General features: G+C 45.6%; 1 protein-coding gene and 1 pseudogene across 1 annotated transcript in view; both read left to right on the top strand.

The window, feature by feature from the left end:
* Window positions 1-24,549, top strand: part of LOC119173896 (lens fiber major intrinsic protein-like) — a 71,501-nt gene that overhangs the window by 31,264 nt on the left and 15,688 nt on the right. Inside the window, exons 3-5 of the mRNA XM_075895320.1 lie at window positions 4,900-5,113; window positions 6,707-6,787; window positions 19,230-19,350. Coding sequence (XP_075751435.1) covers window positions 4,900-5,113; window positions 6,707-6,787; window positions 19,230-19,350 — 416 coding nt within the window. The remainder of the gene's footprint in view (window positions 1-4,899; window positions 5,114-6,706; window positions 6,788-19,229; window positions 19,351-24,549) is intronic.
* Window positions 3,087-3,171, top strand: LOC119175136 (U4 spliceosomal RNA; annotated as a pseudogene).

Here is a 24,549-nt window from a genome sequence, read left to right as displayed (position 1 = left end):
AATAAATAAAAAGATTAGTGATAGACACTGTGAATATAGAAGCTAGCATTGGATTCCTCCTGGTAGGCAATACTTGTTACACCATTGGCCAAAAGTTTAAAAAATAATTAAAAACGAACAAAACAATCGGAACAATGATGCATGCACGCCTGACATGATAAACGCGAAAAAGTACTGCGATTCCAAATATTCTACGCGTCTCGTTCTCTATGAGTAATGGAAGTCAGCATTGTTGCCTTTGTGAGCAGTCGCTAATTATGCGTGACTAGTGCGAGTTCTGCACGCTTTACAAACGGCAATGACTGTACGTGAAACTAAGTGGGAAACTGCAGTTACTAATTATGAACCAGAATAACTTACTAGAGCAGCCTGACAGCTAGAAATCCAATAATGCGCCGTAGTTAGCGCTAAATTAGCAGAAAGAAAGCTATTCTTCAGAGGTCTTAAAAATTCATGCGCATATTACAGGGCTGTCGCCCCGGTCTGTCGTTTCAGGCTCGACAATTATATATAACCAATCACGACACACTAGTGTAAGTGCTCAGAAACACTGATGCACTCCGAGTAGCAATAAACAATTACTTTTTTTTCATTAAGCTAATTAGAGAATCTGCAGCGCTAAATTAAGTGTCTTTGACTGCGAGTAAACCAGCAGAACTTTCTAGTGTTAGCAAATCACAGTAAAGTGTGTTTAATAAAGTAAAACGAATCAATACGCGATAACTATCTACCCCGAAAAGACTTACGTACGCTTATCATGAATATTTCAAATTACGAGCGAAAACCATATGAAATCTCACCCGAAGTAAATTGAGTGTGACGTCGATTTTGAGCGTAATGTATGCTTCCTTTTCGCGCGAAAGTGCTTTAGCGTGAAGCTTTTCAAAATGAAGTCTGCTTGGAATACGTGTGACGATGCGCTGCATTATTTCATTTCAGGTGCATAATTTCATTATCTTCTACGTATGGTATAACGCTAACTGACGATTGACTTAAGGCTTAAACTACACCGACAGAGAGAGCACCACCAATTATGAAGCTCATGAATTATTCCCGTTGGTCTCTCTACAGCGAATAGCAATGTTCAGAGCTTATTTCAGTAATTTATGGCTTTCATTTTCCTTTGCTCGTGCTCGACTCTAAAGCACACCTGCTACGTTATTTATTTATTTATTTATTTATTTATTTACATAATACTGAAGGCCCAGTGAAGGGCCCAAGCAGGAGGGACGTATTTACAAAGCTCGTAATAAGGACAACAGAAGATCAAGAACATGAAAAGCGCGAAGAATAAGGACATAACTCAAACAATGAATCAGAAAGACATTTAACACTTTAACAATACAGGTCAAGATACAATATGTTCAATTGAGTCTATGCTATTTATGAATAATGCTGGTAATTGATTCCATTCAGTTACAGTGCGCGGGAAAAGGGAGAATTTGAAAATGTTAGTTCTAGCATTGAAGGGCGTTAGAGAGTCGGCATGCCGGTGTCATGTTCTGCGAGCGGTGAGTGGTTGGATGTATTGTTCTGGTCTCATTGACAATTTGTTATACTTGAGAAGATAAAGAAATTTTAATGTTTGGATTTTACGTCTTAGCTCTAAGGTTGGTATGTTATGGTCTCTCATGAGTTGGGTTGGGGAATCGCTCGGCGATTCCCCAACTTATGTTAAAGATAGGCTGACGGCTAACAATTATGTTAAAGAAAGGCTGACGTTTGTATCTCAGGAAATGACGTCATAAACACAGAAATTTGATGATATCACGCGCTTCTGACATGTACCTGTCACAACTGCGCTACAATATAGGGGCTAACAAAAATGGCCTGAATGATTTCCGTATCCACAGAGAATATGCAACTAGCAAATGCGCGTATTTCTTTTGTATCATCATCATCATCATCATCATCATCATCATTATCATCAGCCTGACTACGTCCACTGCAAGACAAAGGCCTCTCCCATGTTCCGCCAGTTAACTCGGTCCTGTGCTTGCTCCTTCCAATTTATACCCGCAAACTTCTAAATCTCGTCTGCCCACCTAACCATCTGTCTCCCCCTAACTCACTTGCCTTCGCCTGGAATCCAGATAGTTACCCTTAATGGCCAGCGATTATCCTGTCTACGCGCTACATGCCCGGCCCATGTCCATTTCCTCTTCTTGATTTCAACTATGATACCCTTAACCCCCATTTGTTCCCCAATCCACTCTGCCCTCTTCTTGTCTCCTAAGTTTACACCTACCATTTTTTTTTCCATTGCTCGCTGCGTCGTCCTCAATTCAAGCTGAACCCTCTTTGTAAGTCTCCAGGTTTCTGCTTCGTAGCTAAGTACCGGCAAGCTACAGCTGTTAAATACCTTCCTCTTGAGAGATAGTGGCAATCTACCTGTCATAATTTCAGAGTGCTTGCCAAATGTGCTCCACCCCATTCTTATTCTTCTAGTTACTTCAAGCTCGTGGTTCGGCTCCGCGGTTATTACCTGCCCTAAGTAGACATAGTTTTTTACAACTTGAAGTTGTAAAAGACTATGTCTACTTAGGGTAGGTAATAACCGCGGAGTAATAACCGCGCGGTAATAACCGTGGACTATTAGCTATCTCGAAGCGCTGCTCCCTCCCTTGCTTTGTATACTACTTGCTAAAAATTTACCCTGATAACTAAGGGAAACATACGGGACCGGAACTTTCTGACGTTCGTCTCTACGCCACGTTATCAGCATAAAGTACTTTCAGCGTATAGACATTGAATCAGCGCGTCATTTACTCGTCACAGTTTCGCACTGAGCACTCCGCGGTGCATTAGGTCTAATTTATCTGAAATGAATAAAAAAATAAGTAAAACGCGAACGTGGAATAGGACTATCCACGGGAGCGTTTGTGCTTGCGCACACATACAGCCTCAGTTGCTTTCATTTCATTGGCACGGAGGAGGAGGAGGAGGAAGGGAAGAAATGAAAGGCAGGGAGGTCAACCAGACGCACATCCGGTTTGCTACCCTGCACTGGGGGAAGGGGTGAGGGGATTGAAGGTGAAGAGAGAGAGAAGTGAAGGGCAACGTGTGTGTAGATGTTGCGTGTGTGTAGCTTTGCGCCGAGGCGGTGTCGTATACCCAATGAAGTGTGAACTGAGGGGCGACTATTGCTAGTTGAAAACTTCTATTGGCACGGAAAGTTACCCAGGTATGTAGCATTATAATATACTTTTCAACGCGAAAGCATTAGTTGGTTATGTGTGCGCTTCCTGCCGCAAGAACTTGCGAGACTTTGGGAGATTCTCACGAGGACTGTCCCTAAAACCCGCGTGACCTGCTAGCGTGAGCAATGCGCAAAGTGAACGTTGTGTAACGTCATTGCACTGGCCCCAAATAGAGTTGTACTCAATCTCTCTCATTACATGACGTAATCATATGACGTCACCGCTTGGTTAAAGGTGAGCCTTTCCGGGAGATAGTCAACACGCGATGTGGAGAGAAAGAGAGAGAGAGAGCGTAAAGGCTGAGTGAAAGGCAGATAGGTTAACCAGAAAAAAAATTTTCTGTTCCCTCACCTTCATTAATCAAAGGGAAATGGGACAGAAAGGTGAGAAGGGGAAATAAAAAAAGGAAATGGCTAAAAACAAAAGAAAACTCGCACAGGCTGATAACGTGGCACAGCAACGAACGTCCGAAAGTTGTTCCAGTAGACAGCTTCAAGGGAGGTGGGGGACGAACAGTACAATAGAGTCAGAACGTAAAGGCGATTATGTGCATGCCTCGCAAACTTCTCTTCTCTATGTCTTGCAACCAGCATAGTTCCCGACTCTATAACTTCACGCACTACCATTAGCGAAGCAGGCTTTCGGCTTCAAGCGCTAAGGAGAGGGCAACATGCTGCCAACCATTTCGAGCATGACATTACTCCTCAGATACATTTGTTGTTCAACTAGGAACATATATTTGTCCTGAAGTATCTTCTCTTTTAACAGCGAATTCATGAAAGCCTTACGTCGCACTGCGTAATGAGATCAAAAACTAGCATCATCACGAATCGAATCGATGTCTCTATACACTTCATCTCAATCTGCTTCATCTTCTGCTTTGCTCTCGTGCACACTGCTTTCTCCGGTGCGGCCTGTAACAACCCCGACGTGTGGGACGATCGAACGAGTGTAGAGGGAGAGAAAGAAACGGAGAGAAAAGTCGAATAAGGAGAGAGGAAATCTTGACGAAAGAAAAATTCCAACGAGGCAACGTGATTCGAACCCGCGTGCCCAGGACCCGAAGGCGAGCGTCTTAACCACTTGTCTGTCCACGCACGCCGACACTACATAGAGCAGCCTAGTGTGGTAACGCACAGCAAGAATGCAGAAAAGGAAAGCTAGCGTGAGGAGGAGGGAAACGAGGAGGGGAGAGTTAGGCATAGAATATAAGGAATGAAAAAACGGAGGTAGTTGAAAATGCAGAAAAAGAATCGGAGAAAGAGAAAGAAAGAAATACCGAGAGAGAGAAAGCATGCAAAAGGGAAGGAAGCAAGGAACAGAGAGAGGGGGTAGGTGTGAGGCAGAAACAGAAAAAGAAGGCAGATATAGAAAGAGAAAGAAGTAGAAAGAAAAAGCGAGAGAGCGAGAAAGAAGTAGAAATATAGACAAAACAGCATAGAAAAACCGAGTGATGCGGGGAAAACAAAGAAACATGGAGAAAAGTAAAAATGAATAGAAAAAGAGAGCGCAACCTATCTCTTCGGCTTCTTCAGGCCGGGACCCCCAGTGTGAAGCTGTTCCCTTTTTATTTATTTATTTATTTATTTATTTATTTATTTATTTATTTATTTATTTATTTATTTATTTATTTATTCATTCATTTATTTACACTTTTCACCCTCTAAGATCCTCCTTTCGTCTTTCTACTTCGGCGCAGCGTCACGCTTCCTGGTCACCGGAGTTCTCTGGGAAGCAGCCGTCCCCACGAGGCACTGGGCGCCTGGCAGGCGTTCGGCGTCGAATTCGTGCTCAGTTTCCTCCTCGCCTCGACGGTGTTCGCCACACGAGACCCCCACCGATGCCACCTGTCCACGGGAGGCGCGGACGCACTGGTCGTCGGGTTCGCCTACCTCACCTGCACCTTGGCCGGGGTATGCTGCGTTTGTACTGTCCCCGCTTTGAACGTTGATACGTACAGCTTCGTCACCGTAGAAGTTTCATAGCGCATGTGCTCTGCGACGTGTGTGGACCGATGTTCAGCTACATTTTTCATATAGGTGCAGGCTCGTAAAATGAAGTTTTGAACAGGTCAGTATAGGTCGAAAAAGATAGGTAACAGTTTCGTCACAATGGCGTATACCATTGAATGGGATGGCAAAAATTAATGGGATCTTACGCGAGCAAGCCTGTCAGATAGCATCCGATCCGGCGTAACTGAACAAAACACTGGTACAAGGAAATGCAGCTACAGCAGCGAGCAAAGCAACTTTCGTGATTTCCGTCAGTTCAACGTGAACTGAGAGGTGGTGACGCAACACGTACAAAGGTATGAGCTGTCTGCTGATTTCTGTGAAGATAGCATGCGCGCTACGACGCCTGGCCGTTGAATGTAAAACTGTTGCTGCCGGAGCAACGCACCATCACCTCTTCCCCTTCGAGACCTCCCGATGGACCTTTCGTGCGACCTAGAAAGGCTGCGCCGTTACCTATGTGGGCGATTGAAAGCCGCGATCATCGGCTGCCCTTTGCTGGTTTTCCCTTGTACGCAGAACAGACGATGCGCGAGGCGTTGTAAAAGCCCTTAAACATTATAAAAAAAACTCACGATGACGGCGACGGCACAATTACGCCTGGCGTGTTCATATAATATTTATCACACTAAAATTCTGCTAGATTAACGTTTCGAGCTAGGGAGCTGCCTGAGACACCGGCATGCTAATTCTCCGTCAGGTCCTGACGAAGACAATTCATCCTGTTGACACATTGCCTCCACCTACGTTTCTTGCTAATTGTTCTGTTAAAGAGACCCATAGAAGAAGCACTGAAAATGTTGACACAGGTACATGACGCTTCAAAAACTGCGTACTCCTGATAATTGCGCTACAAGAAAATGTTCGTGATTATAAGGGAAAGTTGCGGCCTACGACAACGTCATCACGTCAGGTATACTCGTTCTGTACTTGGGTATAGATTCGTGTCCCCTTGAGTTATCGAATATTTTCTCCAAGCTCTCTAAGTAGCTGCACGCTTCGAGAGAGCTAAGCTTTTTTTTTTTTTGTAAATGCTGCTATCATTTTTCAGCTAACGCACATTTCTTGATACGTCGATTGTCATAATTCACTTCCTAAATTTATTTGCCTAGAAGCTGTCATTGCTTGATGTACAAATAGTACACGCTGTACTGATTCCGAGCTGTCTGTAAAGCACGCATGTTAGCCTTTGCTCTCACTGTGAAACAAGCATTTTGTTTTATTACTGCAGTGGTTCGATTCCCACTCGATCGAGTTCGTACGCCCTTCGGATAGACGATTGTGCTATTACTGTCATTCATAACTCTTTTGCCCATTACTCGACGGGCATAGTTAACACTAGTATGTTTTTTTTTTTTTTTTTGGGTTGAGCTCTAATCAAGTGCTGCGGGGGTATTGGTGTTCATGAACACGTGGGGTCGCAGAGAAGCACTGCACAGTGCGTTTATGCAATACCTTGGCTCAATAAGTTGCTTTATGTTTCACTTCTTTTAGCTGCCAGCTTCGGGGGCTTCGTTGAACCCAGCTCGTTCTCTTGGTCCAGCATTCGTCATGAACAAGTGGAAAAATCACTGGGTAAGACAGTTCAACTTACGTTAGACCTGATGCGTTAGACTGAAACTGCTAATCTGTGTATTACTGTTGAGTAAATGTAACACTGAAGCTTGTGGTCGTGTAACGAAATTGTTGGGCTTCAGCGGTGAAGGACCAAAGTATACGCTTCAGAAAGACGCATTTTTATTCTCGTAATAGTTTCCAGCTTAGAAGAATGCAAACAAAGTAGATAAGTGACAGAAGAAGACCTCAATGGGCATTTAGAGAAGCGAAGCGGCATTACACGTATATGTAACGCGAATACAAATAGGGTGCACACATTTATCTTTCTTACACTTGACATTGTGTGTTTTGACGTGTCTAAAAACTTGCTTTTTTTTTCAACACTCTAGTCACATCTCTGTCTACATGGCTCGTACACTGCTTGGAACATTCCAACCTGTATTTTCGCATGGTCAAATTGCGTGCTTTGATGACGTCCGTGATGCCACTTTTTACCTTATTTATCTTGTCTTGCAATTTAGGACTCTATTACAATATTTTCCTACGCTTATCGATTGAAAAAAGAAAGCCACACTACCTACTTGTGCCAATGTAGTGTCAATCGCATGTTATAGCTTAGAATTTGATAAATTACGTAACACTGTACGAGAGCTGTACTTTGCATGAGCACGCCGGAAACACTGAAGAGAGAGTGGGTTTTGAGCTACTCACTTAATAGTTGTTATCTGATTGGGCTTTCCTTCCCTATGGTGTGCCTGTACTACGCACCACAAAATTGATCTGAACTGCTTTTGACTCCTAAGTGTTAACTCCTTGCATCTATATCTAAGAACTCAATGCTTTTATATTCTGTGCACAAAAGGATCGGTCTCGCCAAGACCTGGAAACGAATCGTTGATCCAGTATTAACGCAGTAGCACAGCGCAACACAAGGACACAGCGCTTCAGTGCGAACCCTTCGGAGCTACGCGAAGTACGGTCGGATAGAGTCGATCGATGCCAATAAGAAAGACAGGGACTGCTTTTGTTTTTAGAGACAACAGCGGAAGACACTCCCGGAAGAAAAAAAAAAGGCAGTAACGAGTAGCAGCTAGATTAGAACTTCGCGCTTTCTATTCTTCTTGGTGCGTTGTGTTTTATTTGTTATTTGCAGCCACGTACGCTAGTGTGTGGGGCACGAGAAGCAAAAAAAAAAACATTACAAATCGCACGACCAGTTTCCGAACGCTATTCTCTCTCGCACTGTTGTATATATTCTTCTGGCTGTGTACGTTTGTTTCTCTTATGACTTGAGCACTTCTTGGCTTTGTCTTCTATAGCCTCATAGCTAACTTCAAGGAGGCGCTTATTAAGCTTTCTTTTCTTTGTCCCCCATTTTCTTTTACCCGTTTACGGTTACATAAAAAAGAAGAAAGAATATTGAAGCTGCAGTCGAGCAAGCCAAATATTTACTTTTGAATTTTCACTCAAATAGTTGCTCCACTCTTTGTCCAGTTACTTTCACTAAGCTTGTCATCGGTTGTTTATTGAGAACAACTCGCAATCAAACACGTCGAAAATATTACGTATGGAGCAAATTTGTTTATTGTTTTTAATAAAAATAAAAGAACCGAATTAGACCACCCTGTCATGGCAATGGCAACTCCGCTTCACATTACAGTGATGAGAGGGAAAATTCCGAGGGCCTCCTACGCTATCGCTAAACACATTCGAAGGCACAAACCTTACTGGCGATACATTGACGGCTGAAACGTCACTTCAGAATCCGACGAGTCGACGCCTCAAAAACGAAGTGAATACGCAACTCACGCGCCTTCGACTCCCTCGCCTGAGAGGGCACACGGCATTAACAGCGAAGCTATTGTAGCTAGCCACAGTTTGTGCGACTGGTTGGTCGGTCAAATTTTCCCAACTGCGACGCGACTAGCACGCAGTAGGGTCCTCCCTCGTTAGGCCTAGCAAGCTAAGCCTGACCGCTGCATCTTGGGAGCTGTGGATGGCCCATAGCTGATCCCCCTTGTTGATGCTTCTGATGGCGGAGCACTACTTGGCTTGCTTGGCTTGATATATGCCCAGTAACGCAGGACATCGCCAGAGCATGTGCTCTGGCGCTGGTCCAGATAAAGCTAATCTAGAGATTAGCTACCTCCCCGCAATGGGGGCAGGAGCAGCTATGGTGCACGTATCCGGATACATTTTGTGAAATACGGACAAATTCGGGTACGAGCCTGTCTGTGTCTCTAAGTTCCGTTGTCTGGTCTCTGTGTAATTATCTGTGAAGAAGAGGGTAGACACTCCCTCCTAAGTGGAAGTGCTGTGAAATATTATAGTATCTTATTGACGGATCTCTATTCTCCAACGTCGAGATCCGAGGAGAGCCAGTGTGGGCGTGCAACGTCAGACCTTACGCCTCGGTGTGTGCCAGTTCGTTTATTTCGTAAAGGCCTTCTTCGAAATGGCCCGTCTGAGTAGGAAGCTATGTCGCGATTTGATTAGAAATATCTAAGTCACCGAAGATGCAGCACGCTTCCTTGGAAATGGCGCCGACTGCAAAGGCCGTCGGCGGTGTCACCGGAAGACTCTCCACGTGGGTAGGCGCCATAGAAATTGGGCAAGTCCCGCTAGTGTCGAACGAAAACAAACACTGGAAAAAGATAGAAATAGAAATCGATAGAAATTGAAGAGAAAGGAATAGGTGGAGAGAAAAAGGACGCGAAAAATAGAGAGAAATGAGATGACGAGAAATAGAAAAACAGAGAGAGAGAGAAAGAAAAGATAGAAAAAAAGAAAGAAAGAAAGAAAAAGAAAAGGAAAGAAAGAAATGCAGAGAGAGAGAGAAACAGAAAGACATAGAAAGACATAAAACAGAGGGAACGTTATGGAAAGAAACAGCCACGAAAAACAGATAGAAAAAAAGAGGAAGTAAGACAAAAAGGGGCGAACAAAGCGAAACGACAAAAAAAGAGAGAGAAGCGGAGATATGGAGATAGAAAGAAAGAAGAAAAAACGAGAAAAAGACAAAATTCTACAGCTTCCTTTTTTAGTGGCCTTCAAGTGACTTTGAGTGGAATGACAGAACCGTTGTCCAGGCCTTTGAATAGCGACATCCTGGCTGAAAACAAGCAAAACCGCACAAAACACCAAGCGAGCCAGACCAGTTCCGAAACACCCACGACGATCTGCTCCCGCGTGACCAACCTGTGACGTATACGCCTATACCTTAAAACGTAATCAGAATTTCTTTGGTTATAAAAGCTGTCATATAATTATTTCTTTAAGACGCTGTCAAGGCCCTCTTTACTTTACAGCGTCGTAATATGTATATTGGTAGTCGAAGAGGTTTGCTCAAAATTGAGACTTGAGAACGCGAAACTTCCACTTAAGCGTTACTGTAACTTCGTGCTTGAGACAGAAATTGACGTTAACCGCTAAAGTTCGACATATCCGTGAGACGGCGATTGTTTCCAGCCAGAGCCTCTTCCCAACAATCGCTCTTTCGCACGCCAGCCTAAATTTGGAACGACTTTAAATATCACGCATGGGAGATACAATAGGTTTTTGCAAGCGGCTCTTCCTCATCGAGTGGGGACCGGAAGAGAATCTCGTGCCAAATAGAGCAACTCAACGGCACTACTTTATTTTTGACATGAGCGATTTGCCTTGAAAAAAAAAAGACTTGTATGTAAAACACAGGGCAGTTTATACGACCTTCCATGAGCCTTTTATGAGTGATTTTTTTTCCCACACCTGAAATGTGACATCGTTAGGGTTGGCGGCTTCACAGTGGACGCTTCCATGATTCTTCCTGGCGCCCGCCCTCCAGAAGATTGACTGCCCGGTCGGAAGTATGGTGCCCGGTTGTAATGCGCGCTCAATGGCACTTCTATCGCGTTTCTACACCGGTTATTTTCATCGGATCTTTTTTGTCAACCTAACAAAAAGTTTGAACAACGACGCGTTGAAAATTGTTCTCGCACTCAACTTTTGTCGTTCAGAAGTGCTGTCGTTTAGCCTCCACCCCACCCCCCGCTTCCTATAGCCACCAGAATGTTCGGGTAAAAACAAGTTTAGATTTCAACACTTTTTATCAACGCTAGATTTCATGAAATAAATCAAGAAAACGACCAGCAAACTTTTTTTTTTGTCGAAGATGTCACGAAACCATACAATACATATTTGGTATTTTTATTTTTTGTGCTAGAGCATAAAGATGGATCAGCCGTCAACCGAAGCACCATGTTCACGCTAGAACACGAGCTCGGAATGCCGGATTTTCCGAACTCCATTGAAAGTTTCCGCTTTAACGCTGCAAGTATTTCATGGTCGTAGTGCACTGACTGTAATCAGTGAGTACCGGCTCATTTTCAGCTTCCGCCTTTCCCAACCTCCTCTCAACATTTCTTTTTTTCTTTTTATGGAAAAAAATATTGACTACGGGGGCGCAGTCTGCCTGCTCGCGACTTCTGACGTGCGATACTTCAAACCTCAAACGTACACTGACTATCGCTGGTAACTTTTTGTTTTTTTTTTTTTAGTAAAGGTCACAGTTCATAGATTGCAAGATGTTTTGATGGTGTGCTCTCACATGATGTCGCGAGCACTAATCTCGCTGAATGTGCCAAATAAAAATGGGGCAAACTCCCTAATCAATATCGGTCAACGTAAAACTGATTAAGAAGGTTAGTTAATTATATACAAAAAATAAGCGTATCCATAATTGAGCAAATAAATAAATATAACATATGAATAAATAAGTCAAGTAAATAAATCCGCATGTTCTACAGCTTGACTGCTTATCTCCTTTCATGAACTGGAACGGCTCATAAATATTGTAATGTCAATAAAACCCTTTCACGAAAGAGCCTATTAATTTCATAGCAGCTTAGTCAGCAATTTGATGGCTTTCCGAACAAAAACATCACGCATGTGGTCTTTTAATGCCGTCAGTAGGATAATTTTAAAATTTAGTAACCAAACAATAAGTTGGTTATGTTGCTACAATTCTACTGCGAGGTGAAATGAACGCGACGCTTTTGTTCAGCCGGCGTTCGCTTTCACCGGCTAGAACAAACTACATACTTAAAAGTAGCAGCTTGTTCGGTCGTGTCCTATAAAGTGCGAATGGTCACAGCGGTATGCTTCGTAAAGAGCTAGAGAAATCAAACTGTTTCTGCGTCTGTCGCGACAATATCGAAGATGTCTGCGATAACCGCAAAGTGTGCGAAAACAACAAAAAAGTTTCCTCGAGCCGCGTTCTTTGCTGTCATTACTGGCCGCACTACGCGGTTGATGACTGGGCCATTCCGCGTCGCCGCTGCAAGTCGTTAACCCTTGTCGACAAGTCGTCGCTTTCCAAATACACACCACGGAACGAGGAAGCCTGGAAAACGTTCTTTTATTTTACCGTCCACCTCGCGGAATTGCGAACTTCTCCCGATTTACGATATAGTGTAAAGAGGGCGCTCTTCACGTGTACAAAAGAAAAAAATATCGACAACGACACTGATGGGAACTGGGTTACGTTATTCAGGTGTCCTCGAGTATTTTATTAGCGTTAATGTTACCAGATGGATAGTAAAAGTTATTGCTGGAAAACTGTCTTCCCAAAGTTCTCCGATGTACTTCGTGGGAGCTTAGTTTACTATGATTTAGGCAGTAGCACAAAGATGGTGAAATAAGACGGGAAACAGCGTGAACCAACTTATGGATTATTCCACGTCATCCCATATACTAGGTGGTCCACGTAATTCTCATAAAAAGATTTAGAAAAACTATGGGCTCTAGGAGATTCTAACTCTTCAATATTGGCGTAAATCATATGTTCAACTGTTCACCAACAAGAGGCATTTTATTTAGGTAACCCTTTTATTGTAGCTGGAGATCGTGAAATTCAACAAACAACCTCGGGATCTTCAGGTTATGTTGTGCTTAAGGGTGCCTGGCTGTTTTTGTATGCGTAAGCCACGTTGGTTGAGGTTGAGCAGTTTCGCGTGGCAAGAAAAAAAAATTGCCCGCAGCTTCCCTCGGGGGAACACTGAGGAGGATGCGGAGCATATAATTGGTTAACGGGGTGTTAAAGTGCGACTTACTTGGGTCGATGGCTAAATTGGTTAACGTGGTTGTGAAATGGGGTGTTAAATTTCGACTTACTTGTGTCGATGGCTAAATTGGTTAACATGGTTGTAGGAGGGGGTGTTAAATGAGTGAACACGTACACACGTATGCGAAAGGGCGGCGCTGGTCGAAGGGACGTCGATCATTGTGTTTGTGGATTCGTTGGAATTCATTTCACCGCGACCTTGGACGTCGACGCGCCGTACAAACCAACCGACGAGCGGCAACTGAGCGAGCGAGCGCCGACCTTGAGTATATATACAGCGCGACGGCGCATGCACTGTCAGCTGTCGAATGTTTGAGAAGGGGGAGAAGCGCAACGGCGCATGCGCGCGCGTCAACTGCCGATGTTCTCGAAGCGCGACGGCGCATGCGCGCGCGTCAGCGGCCGATGTTCTCGAAGCGTGACGGCGCATGCGCGCTACATTATACAGCTAGCGAATGTTCGTGAAGAGGAGAAGCGCACGCAGTGTGTAGAGGAGGAAGGGTGCACAGATGGTGGAGGAGTGAAGCGCGCGCGGTGTGTAGAGGAGGAAGGGATGCACAGATGGTGGAAGAAGGAGGAGGAAGCTTGCGGACGGCGCCGCACTACAAGCCTCGAGTATTAGATGCTCCGCATCTAAAAAAAATCACGCGCTTGCGCAAAGCTACATCAAGCCAGTGCCAAGGTCGCTACATCAAAGTGAAGGTTAGCGGCGATGCCAGTGCACTCAAACGCTTCAAAGCGTTTGGTTGATGTCATGTTCAATGATTGTTTCATAGACGTGAGTGAGAACCGCCACCTTAATTAGGGTTTCAGGGAACATGGAAAGTGGTCCGAAAAACCCGAACTCCGAATTATTGAAAGAATCAAGCAAACGATTAACAAATTTTCATTTCATCATTGCACTCATCATTGCCATCATTGCTTTCATAATTGCCAAGTTTCTCTGCTTGATTTATTCTCTTTTGTTTGCCCAGCACAGGAGGTCCCCTTACAGGCTAGAGCTTTCGGACCTCCTTCTGTAAATTATTTCTATGTATTATCTTTTCGAATAAATAAAATAATTTCTTCTTCTGTTGTGTTAGCACTTTCATTTTCTTGAGAAACGCGGAAATCCAGTACTCATTTCGCTTAAGAGCAGTGTAAAAGCTGCAACTTCTTCATTCATGACATTGTTCACAATGTGACCATAGCTCAAGAACCCTGTATATTTAGCTGAAACGTGCTCCGAACCCATTGCGTACTTATTGTAAACTTATTGCGTACCAACAGGGCGATTGGGAATGGCGACACCTTTCTGAAAGGCCGCGACCACTTGGACCCTCCGCGAACGTCGTTTTCGCTGCGTTGCGTCGCATGTTTGCGGTGATTTGTGTTTTGTGCATCACGAGGATCATTGATTGAACCGGGTTGTGGCCAAGCACGACAGAATTAACCAGAGTTTTGTGGCGTTAAACAGCGTATATTGCCACCCACGCTCCTTTCTGTGCTTCATGTTAGCGCCCTATCGCAAGTGCAGACAGTGCTCTGCGCTAATCGCGCCAGAATGTCTGGAAGTATTCCAAAATATCTTGGGATCATTTCTTCGGCTTGAGCACGCTAACGCGAACAGCTGATTTGATTCTATAGAAACAAACGCGGCCACTAGAGGTAATCTTCGAATGTTCGACGCCACAGTATTAATGCTGACGTGCATTGCCGTGGATCAGCTTATTGACGGTCGACGCTCTGTTCGTCGATACCAGATGATGATGATGACGATGATTATGATGATGATGTGGGGTTTAACGTCCCAAAACCACCATATGATTATGAGAGACGCCGTAGTGGAGGGATCCGGACATTTTGACCACCTGGGGTTCTTTAACGTGCGCCCAAATCTGAGCACACGGGCCTACCGCATTTCCGCCTCCATCGGAAATGCAGCCGCCACAGCCGGGATTTGATCCCGCGACCTGCGGGTCAGCAGACCAGTAGCCACTAGACAACCGCGGCGGGGCGCGCCGATACCGGTGTATATATTTACAGCGCGCATCGCTTGCTGTAGATTGAGTTTCTATTTCCCGGCCTCAAGTTCGGCCAACTAGGGAGTTTCATTTCGGAGACGCCGTCTATGCCTTCGTTAACGTCCCGACCAAGTGACAATATGCTGGCTGGTAGCAGAGAACACGCCTAAATTATACGATTTTCAGAATTAGACGAGAGTCCGATGAACGAGCTTTTACTATTCTACATCGCCAGTGCGAAGCTTTCTTGACCTTGCAATGCCGAGTTTATTAACATTTACGAACATGTCGTGACCTTGCGAACTGGAAGATAAAAAGCGACCAACAAAGGAACGAGCCGCTGGGCGTTCGGCGAGGACGTCCTACATAAATAACCGAAGCCCCGGTCTTTTATAGTGGCTCCTCCCTTTTTGTGACAATGGAGCGAAACAATTCGATAAGTGATGAGCGAGCGCTGACAATGGGCACAATGGACACTCGCGCCAATAATTACAAGGTCATTCGGAATGACCGCCTATTCTATTATTACGAAAATCCAGTTACCCATTCCCGGCGTCGTTTTTTTTTTCTCTCTTTCTGTGTGGTTCAAAAAATCTTGTCTTTTAATACGAACATTGAAATAAAGGCGACCTTTCGTCGCACGGTCCTAGCTTCCCACTTCATCTGTTGAAGCGCAAAAAACTGGATACCATTTTTACGTTTATTTTTGGCTTTACTATTGGTTTAGAACGTATTTTTCTCACACCTATCCTCCAAACTAAAGATTGAAGCGTTTGTTTTGGACGTCTGCCTGGTTTGCACTATATAAAACTAGCTACATAAATTAGCAGACTCATATGATCATTTGTGCACTCGCCGAAGACGACTCAGAGGCGAGAACTATTCAGTATGGTTATGTTACCGTTTCGGTATATCACGCGAATGACTTTCATTCTTTAGAGTACCTCGAACAGCGCAAAAATGATGTCAACACTCAGCCTTTTGGTCCACAAGCAGTCTTTTCACAAAGTGAATCTTCTGATGAGTCGTCTAAAGCTTTCGCTTTGAAAACAGAGAGGTCTAAGAACACTGTTAAATTGTTTCAGACAACAGGTGAATAAAATAACAGTATAGAATGTCCTCAGGTCCTGTTTACCAGCCTTTTGAAAGGATATATTACTGCAGCCTGTTTCTGGAACACGATCAATCAAGATTTCGATGAAGAGAGCATATAAGCAGCCGACAATTTATCGTGTGCAATAACCGAGACCGTCACTCACTGCACCTGGAGAAACAAGGCCCATTACGGCACTTCGAGAAGTACAAGACAATTTTTTTTTACATTGCCGACTGTATTCTTTCATCTACGTGGGTGATTGGACGTCGCTGTCAGAAAGCGACAGCCGATATCTTGCGTGTGCAAGAGACAAGAAGACGGCGACAAAGGATTTTTCGCCACCGTAACAGCAGTCGAACATTAGAGAGCTGCATTAGCGAGAGTGCGCCGCCGTGGCAGCTCACCTATATACCGACATACAGCGAAATATACGGTGGTTTCCAGACGTTGCACTTCTCGGCGAAGGCGCGACGCGGGCAGCTCTTAGCGGCAGCCAATTCGTTCCTTTCGGCCTGATTCTGTCACCTGAGGGCTCCGAACATCTTTCTGACACACATGTACACAAACAGAAATACACGTGCACAACGTCGCACACACTAACTCACTCTCTCGTACGTTCGTACCGGAGGATGTACGCAAAACTTACAGTCTCTCTCTCTCTCTTACACAAACACGAACTCGTCTATACGGAAAGACAATCAAGCACACATCTACACACGATATACCCACACGTCGCATGTCTTTCTGCTTTCTTCTTTTTTTTTTCTGCGCTCTCATCTTACGCAAACAGGTCGCGCCTAGACCCGGGGAGACCCGAAAGAGACACGCACCAAAATGTGCACATAGGCACGCAACGCACACACGCACTATACCACGTCCTTGGCGGCGGCAGCAGGAGGCACGCTTTTTGCTCTGCATTAACTGCCGGCCTAAAGGGGGAGGCCCGACCTGGTGCCGCGAACTAAGATCGATTCCTCGCCGAGCAGCGGCGTCGGCTGTCGCGAGCTGTTTCTTCTCCACACCGCACGCGAGCGTTGGGGAGAAGAAGGCCCTCCGGGGTGCGATATTTCATCGTCCGCGCAGGAGCTAGCTAGCTGCCTGGTGTCGCTTCGGGACAGGAAGCAAGGCGGCCACGGCTGCCACCGTTACGGACGATGCCGACCGACGGCAGTGATGGCAAAAAAACGTCATCGTCAGAAATAAAGCGCGCGAAACAAAAGAAGACAAAGAAACAAAGAGGGGTAAAGACGAGGTTACGTGCAAGGAGTCTCGGCTACCGGGTAGGGAGAAGGGGTGAGGGTTCTGCCCTCGGAACAACGCTGCCATCCTGGCCCGTGAGCCTAATCTCGTCCTCGTATACCGCCGTCTTCTAACTTGGGAGCCCGCCGGTTCTCATTTACCGTCCTCTCTTCTGAGGCCCTCCGTGGAGCCGCTGTGGCATCGCTTTCTTACTCCTTTCCTCGACAAAGCCTGGGCAACATGAGAAGGCTCTCTTGCTTTCTCGTCCCGTGGCCGCCTCTTGTCGTGTATTTTCTGCGCCGCCAGAGTGGGTCGCTGCTGCTCATGTTGCCATTACAGTTCTCGCCAACCCTTGCGTCTACCGCGCCTCTCTCCAGGTCGAAAGCACGCAAACACGCGCAGTCTTGTACGCTGTTTATGCCAGGGACCACGCAGGGACGAGCAGCGATTGACTGAAAGACAAACGAGATCAGACACGTAATTCTCTTCTTCCTTTTTTTTTATTCCTAGTTCCTTTTTTCTATTCATATATGCAGGCTCCGCCGACTTACTTCGGAATAATGAATTTAAATAGCTTAGTCTTCGGCACCTCTTGTTTGGGTCAACATACGTGATTGCACTGCTTGTTTTGATGCCCTAGCGTTTTCTTTTACTTCTGCTCCTCAAGTGGGTCTCGAAGGTGCGAAGTGACACATTTTGTATGCACTCGACCTTGTAATACCGACGAGCTAGCATTGGCCAACATAACATAACCTGATTAAAATAGGGCATTTAATTTTTTTTCGCTGTTTCAGACGCACAAAGAATGTCACCTTGCATGTCAGAAACGTCCGGCAATGAAGAAAGTGATCCGATTATCATGTCTTCCAACAGGGTATTCAGGAATAGGTCTGCTAAACAATACCCATCGGAAACTTTGGCGGGGCGCTTGAGAGGGCAAAACCACCCCACCAAGCGAGCGAATGCCCTTTCCGCTGCGTCGCTACGTCACTACATCTGTCGGGGAAGCAATCTGAGGAAGCTCGCTGCAAACGACAGCGTATTTTAGCGGTCGTAATTCGATAAATCGCAGCAAAAAAAGTAGCACTGCTGTTGCCCACCTAGCTTATCAATCTGCCTAAAAAAGAGTCTACTCATGCTGGGGAAACCCTATGTAAACACTTACCTCAAATATTGACGCCATTGATACTTTGGTAAACGCATATCGTTGGGAATTGTACGAACGGGAATCACTGGGTAACCGTGCGACGCACTTCGTCGGGTTTCACATAGAAGGAGCTGCCATACGTTTCTTTTTCTTTTTTTTTTTCATGTCTTCCCTTCGTTGTCGATTAGCTTCGACGTTACTTGCAATAACATCGCGGTTGAATCGGCAACGACACGCCTGTTATTGAAAGATTCTTCCTCTTGGCCATTATGAAAATGCGAACTCTCAAACACCAACTCTCTCTTTGATACTCCACCGAGACACTCACCTACATCTTCCGCTGAATCTCACACTCTTCCGCTGAATCTCACACTCACCCCTCTTGACGCACAAGGCCTCACTCTCCCCCTTCCTGGCACGCCTCTCATTGGTTCAGCTCCACCATCACTACTGTCCCCACGGTGGAGCTCTACCCTTCCAACAGAGTCTGTCCCCCTCTAGCCACGCTGCGATGCCCCATGATCAGCGCTACGCTATTAGACGGGGAAACCACGACTAAGAACAACTTCTCTACTAAAAATAAGCAGTTAACAAACGCAGACGCACCATTCGACTGTTCCTCCTTCAGTTATGAAGCTTATGAAAGTAAATTATTTTTGTGAACTAAAACTGAAACACAACTTTTGACTTCCTGCTTGTTTCACGCACTGCGTACCAAGAGTTCGTTTCCTGGCAAGTTTTCTTTTTTTTTTTTCGGCGCAGAGAGTCGCGATTGGTTCCTATGGCACGTGACACGTGGCCTGAATGTCGAACCTTTAATTTACAAACAAATGAGGTTCCTCATCGCCTTGCGTGGTCTTTACGCCCGTGCGCAGGTGTACTGGTTCGGACCCGTGGCCGGAGGCCTGCTGGCCGGGCTCATCTACGAGTACATCTTCGACACGCGGAGATCTAGCCGGGAAGTGGGAAGGCGGAGCGTCGAGGATCCTGACAAAGGTAAAAAACATGCCACGGTGATGTGGTCTGTGGAACAAATGTTTGACGATTTAGAGTACGATGTATATACTATGGGAGAGCATAAAGATGTCCTAGTTTCAAGACGTCAAACGACACCTACGACCTGATTTAGAAAAGTTTATTTACACTGTGTACAAAAAACTAAAATTTCATATTATTCTAATAATAAGGGGCACATAGACATCAGCACAACTATGTACCCCGACAAACATCACTGTGTTGTAGTGAAAACACCATTACTCTATGTATACATGTCAGACGTGGCATGCATTACAAAGCAACACAATGGGATATGATGATACAATGAGTACATTGTACAACGATACAATAAAACTCAAACCATTACAAACGAAGCATGAACAAATACTCGACGAGCGCTATTTAGCACACGTCGGTCGAAAAAATGAGTTGTACCCGTTCGTGTTCAACATTCGCGACGGGGCACGACCAATGCCGCAAAAACTCGTGCCCCCCCCCCCCCCCCCCGTCTAAGAAGAAGAGCTCCTTAGAGAGAAACACGAGGATCCCTCGTCTCATTCACCCCAGTATCACTGACAAAGCACGCCGGCGGCCATTAAAAGCGACGACAGTTCAGTTCCGCCAAAGGCTGAACAGCTGCGCAACTATCAAAAGAGCCGAGAAGCGCCCGTACGGAAGTCGACCATTCGACGCGAATTTTCGCGCACTCTGCCCACAAAAACCAGCATGGACCGCACGCCGAAAAAGGTGTGCAATCACACATTCAATCGTCGCATGTCGATTGGTCTCAACCATGACGCAGTTGGGGCAAGTATATATTGGTGCGTACCACCTATCATCGCTGCAAACGACCTCGAGTGGGGAGCAAGTCCCAGCCCAACCGCCAAACAAAGTCGCGGAGATGGCCTGGCAGCACAGCTACGGTTATTCGTTTCCATGGGCGGTTCATTATATATCGACGATGCTGGGGCACCAAGGTCCGCAGATGAGCAGCCATCGTGTCCAACACTTTAGATGTGGTGACCTCTTGGCACGTAGCCTCCAAACCTCCGTGAAATGCCAGAAGGGCTCGATACAAAGATGGTAATTCAGTTTATTTGGGACCTTGTTTAATTTGGCTAGCCGGCAGGAAGACACGTAGTGATGGCCCCAGATGGTAGCGAGCCAGTGCATGAGCGGGCGTGCCATCATTGCTTAGTATTCGCCATAGAGTGCGGAGGCACAAGGCAGAAGTCGTGACGGAAACGTCGGGGAATGCAAAACCACCCTGATCTCGTGGTTGAGTCAACGCCGCGGAGGAGATAACAATCTGTGCCACGGGAGCAGAAAAATCAACTAATGCAGCTTTGCACTTTCTTGGAGACGTGTATGAGGGTTTTATAGAAAGGCAAATATACCGTTATTTTCCGAGGCAAACCATTTGAGATAAGCATCAGCGTTCCAAGAGGGGGAAGTCGAAGTATCCAGCAGCTTTTACATCACTTTAAAGAGTTGGTACAACCGATGGCCACATACTGTCATGTACAACAAATGCAGTGAAAGTGGCGCCCAGCGTTATAATGTTAGGAGACCGCTTTAAAAGCGACGTGATGCTGATACGACCGTCGAAGTTGCCAATAAAGAAATACTGGCTTTTAGAAAAGTATAGCCTTGCAGCGGAGATAATTTCGGAATGATGGAATGTATTAAGGGCATGCTGCAGCGGCTGTTCGTTATGAACACATGTGCATATGCAGTGATCTTTACTTGAGTGCTACCAGGTAGGGGTAAGTCTCGAATCTGCGAGTCACGTTCAAGGGCCCCTAAGTAAGTGTTCCAATGCAAGGATAAATAAACTGGAAAGAGGGGACACCCTTGACGAACCCCACGCATGACTTGAAAGGGGTGACAGTCACGGTAATCTAGGTAAATGGTACTTTCGGAACTAGTATACATAGCGTGACATGAACGCATAACCGTCGTTGTCGCCTCTAGCAGATGAAGTGCTGCGCTGCTATGCACGTGAATGAAGGACGGAATCCCAGCGTTGATGGAAGAAACAGTTAAGAGGGAGCATTGCGCAATGACAAAGAAAGAAAGAAAGAAAGAAAGAAAAAAAGAAAGAAAGAAAGAAAGAAAGGAAGAAAGAAAGAAAGAAAGAAAGAAAGAAAGAAAGAAAGAAAGAAAGAAAGAAAGAAAGAAAGAAAGAAAGAAAGAAAGAAAGAAAGAAAGAAAGAAAGAAAGAAAGAAAGAAAGAAAGAAAGAAAGGAAAGCATGTCAGGCACGTCAGCATGTCAGGCACGCATATTGCAAGTTTCATTTCCATCACTCTCCCCGATATGGCGAAGATTCGAGAACCCTTTTGCGTCCCAAAATATCTGTTTACTGAGGCCGATCTGCACAACATGAGAAGACCATAAAGGTGTGCGCTTATTACTCCCGTGCTACGTTGTTTTATAGTCTGCTCATAGCTCTCCCACTTTTCACGGACAGGCCAGCAGAGGTCACTGGAAGAAATAGTCACTGAGAGAAATCAATACAGAACATTCCCCCTTAAGTGGGTAGGTGCAAATCAACCAAGGAGCATCATCATCCACATTTGCAGCCATGCAGGTGGGCTCGCAATTCTGGCACTGCGAAGAAACAGAAGAAGATCTCCGAGACGCTCTGACATTTGCAACTGTACTGAGAACACAAAACACTGGCCGCGACTCATCATGGCCTAGGAAGCGGACTCAAGGAGCCGGTCAACCCCCCGATCCTTGCAGTCGCAGTCGTCGTCCATCGCGGGTTGCGCCATTGCAATTGTGGTTGCCAGGGTAGCCGCTGTAGCCGTCTTATTCTACTTCGTGAGGAGGAGGAGAAAAACTTTATTCATCCCAAGAGGGAAAGGTGCGGTGGTGGAGTGTCAGAGGAGCCTACCCAGCGTAGGTCTCCGCTACCCTCTTGGCCCAATCCAAGATCTGGTCCTGGACCTCGGGCGCCGAGCTGCACATACCAGCCTCCCACTGCTCCTTACTATTAATGTGTAGAGAATTGGGTGGTGGGTTTCGAGTACACCCCCACATGATATGGTCTAGGTTAGCTCTTTGTTGACAGAAAATGCACAAAGGGGAGGGGTATATCGTAGGGTGTATAAGATGACGAAAAGATGGGGTAGGAAACGTACGAGTCTGTAACTGGCACCGTAGTATTTCATGGTAGCGCGAAGCTCCAAGATGTAAGGGGGGTATATAGTGCGCTGTAGGCGGTAGTGATTTGTTATATCGTGGAAGGTCAAAAGACGATCTCTCGCGCTGAAAAAGGCCGCGTGGTCTAAGGCGCCATCAGAGGCCTGCGCTTGGCCGGTCATTCCTCGAGCACAGGTATGAGCCACCTCAGTGCGACTCAACCCCGCATGCGCGGGCGTCCATATGAGAGCAACGTCTTGCGTGGGAAAATGTTTCTTAAGAATTGAAAGGGCACTTGATGAGATGCGACCTGCGCTGAAGTTGCGTATGGCAGTTTTGGAGTCACTTACAATCATAGTGATATTGGGGATGGATAGACCTAAAGCGATGGCAGCCTCCTCTGCCTCCTCCGAAGAGTTGACAGTGACGGATGCCGTTGTGAGCGCCTTGCCGTTATAGTCGACAGCAGAGAGGGCATAGGATGAGGAGGATGGGTATTCTGCCGCATCGACATAGAGCACGTCATTGGCTCCATGCAATTTTTTCTGAAGAGCTTTTGCTCTTTGGATTCGGCGCTTAGTATGATATGTTGGATGCATGTTTTTAGGAAGGGGCGGTATGAGTAATTGCTTGTGTATGTTTTGGGGAATGTTGTATTTAGCATTGGTGAGTGAGGTGAAGTTAATTTGGGTAGACGATACGATGTGGCGACCTGCGCTAGTGGTCGCGAGCCTTGCGTATTGAGCTGTTAAATGGGCTTCACGTATTTCACATAGGGTATTTATGACTCCTGTCTGGTGGAGTAGTGCACTAGAGGTATTGATTGCAATGCCTAGCGCGTATTTGTAAACTCTGCGGAGGAGGGTGTTGACCTAGTCCTCCTCTGCTAATTTAAGGTGAAGGTAAGAAATGGTATATGTGATTTTACTAATCACAAAAGCTTGTATTACACGAAATAACTCTGACTCACGGAGCCCTCCATTTTTCCGTGAGATTCTTCCTATCATTCATAGGGTGTTTTCAATGGTATTGCGCAAAGCTTCGAGTGTGTACGTATTAAGTCGGTTGTTTTGGATAAATAAACCTAGCACACAAATGCGTGATACTCTAGGAATGAGGCACCCATTTATGTGAACTTCGATCATTGGAACGTGTTTGTTCGGACGATGAGTTGGTAGAAGGAGTAACTCTGATTTAGTTGGGGTACAATAGAGATTCATCTGAGATATTAGTGCTGCTATTGTATCTACAGCTGTTTGTAGGGTGTCTTGAATGTGTCCATCTGAGCCTCCTTTCACCCATAAGGTGATATCATCGGCATAGATGGAGAAGTTCAAGTCAGGGATACGTTGAAGAGCGTTGGGTATAGGTAGCATAGCCAGGTTAAAAAAGATTGGAGAGAGCACTGACCCTTGAGGTGTTCCGAAGCTGCCTGGTGTATAGGGTGAGGAATGTTCTAGTACTAATGTTAATGTGCTGTGCGGTCTGTGAGGAAGCTTTTGATGTAAGAGTAGATTTTAGCGCCACAAGAAATGCAGTTGAGGCCAGCATATATTGCTGAGTGGGCTATACGTTATTGAATGCTCCATGTATGTCCAGACAAAGGATTGCCTGGGTATCCTAGCTCTGGTTAGGAGTTATGATGTCGTGTTGAAGGCGAAGCATCGCGTCTTGCGCGGAAAGTGAGGGCCTGAAACCAATCATTTCTGGAGGCAGTAGTCCATTATCCTCCACGTGTCTCTGGAGGCGTGCAAGCACAACATGCTCCATAGTCTTTCCGAGACACGATGTTAAGGAAATGGGCCTCAGATTTTCTACTAAGGGAGCTTTGTTCGGTTTAGGTATAAATATGACTCTGGCATCTTTCCACGAAGGTTGAAGGGTGCCCGTGTCAAAACAGTCGTTAAAGTACTCAGTCAAAGCTTTAATAGAAATAGGGTCGAGATTTCTAAGTAATTTATTGTTAACGCGGTCGGGGCCTGAAGCCGATGTGGTACGGAGTGTTGCGAGGGCGTGCCTAACTTCCGCTTCCGTTATCAGCACATCTAAT

The sequence above is a fragment of the Rhipicephalus microplus genome, chromosome 5 (assembly GCF_043290135.1).
Source record: "Rhipicephalus microplus isolate Deutch F79 chromosome 5, USDA_Rmic, whole genome shotgun sequence".
Taxonomy (NCBI): domain Eukaryota; kingdom Metazoa; phylum Arthropoda; class Arachnida; order Ixodida; family Ixodidae; genus Rhipicephalus; species Rhipicephalus microplus.
The sequence above is the reverse complement of the archived record's forward strand: the minus strand, read 5'-3'. Positions and strand labels throughout refer to the sequence as shown.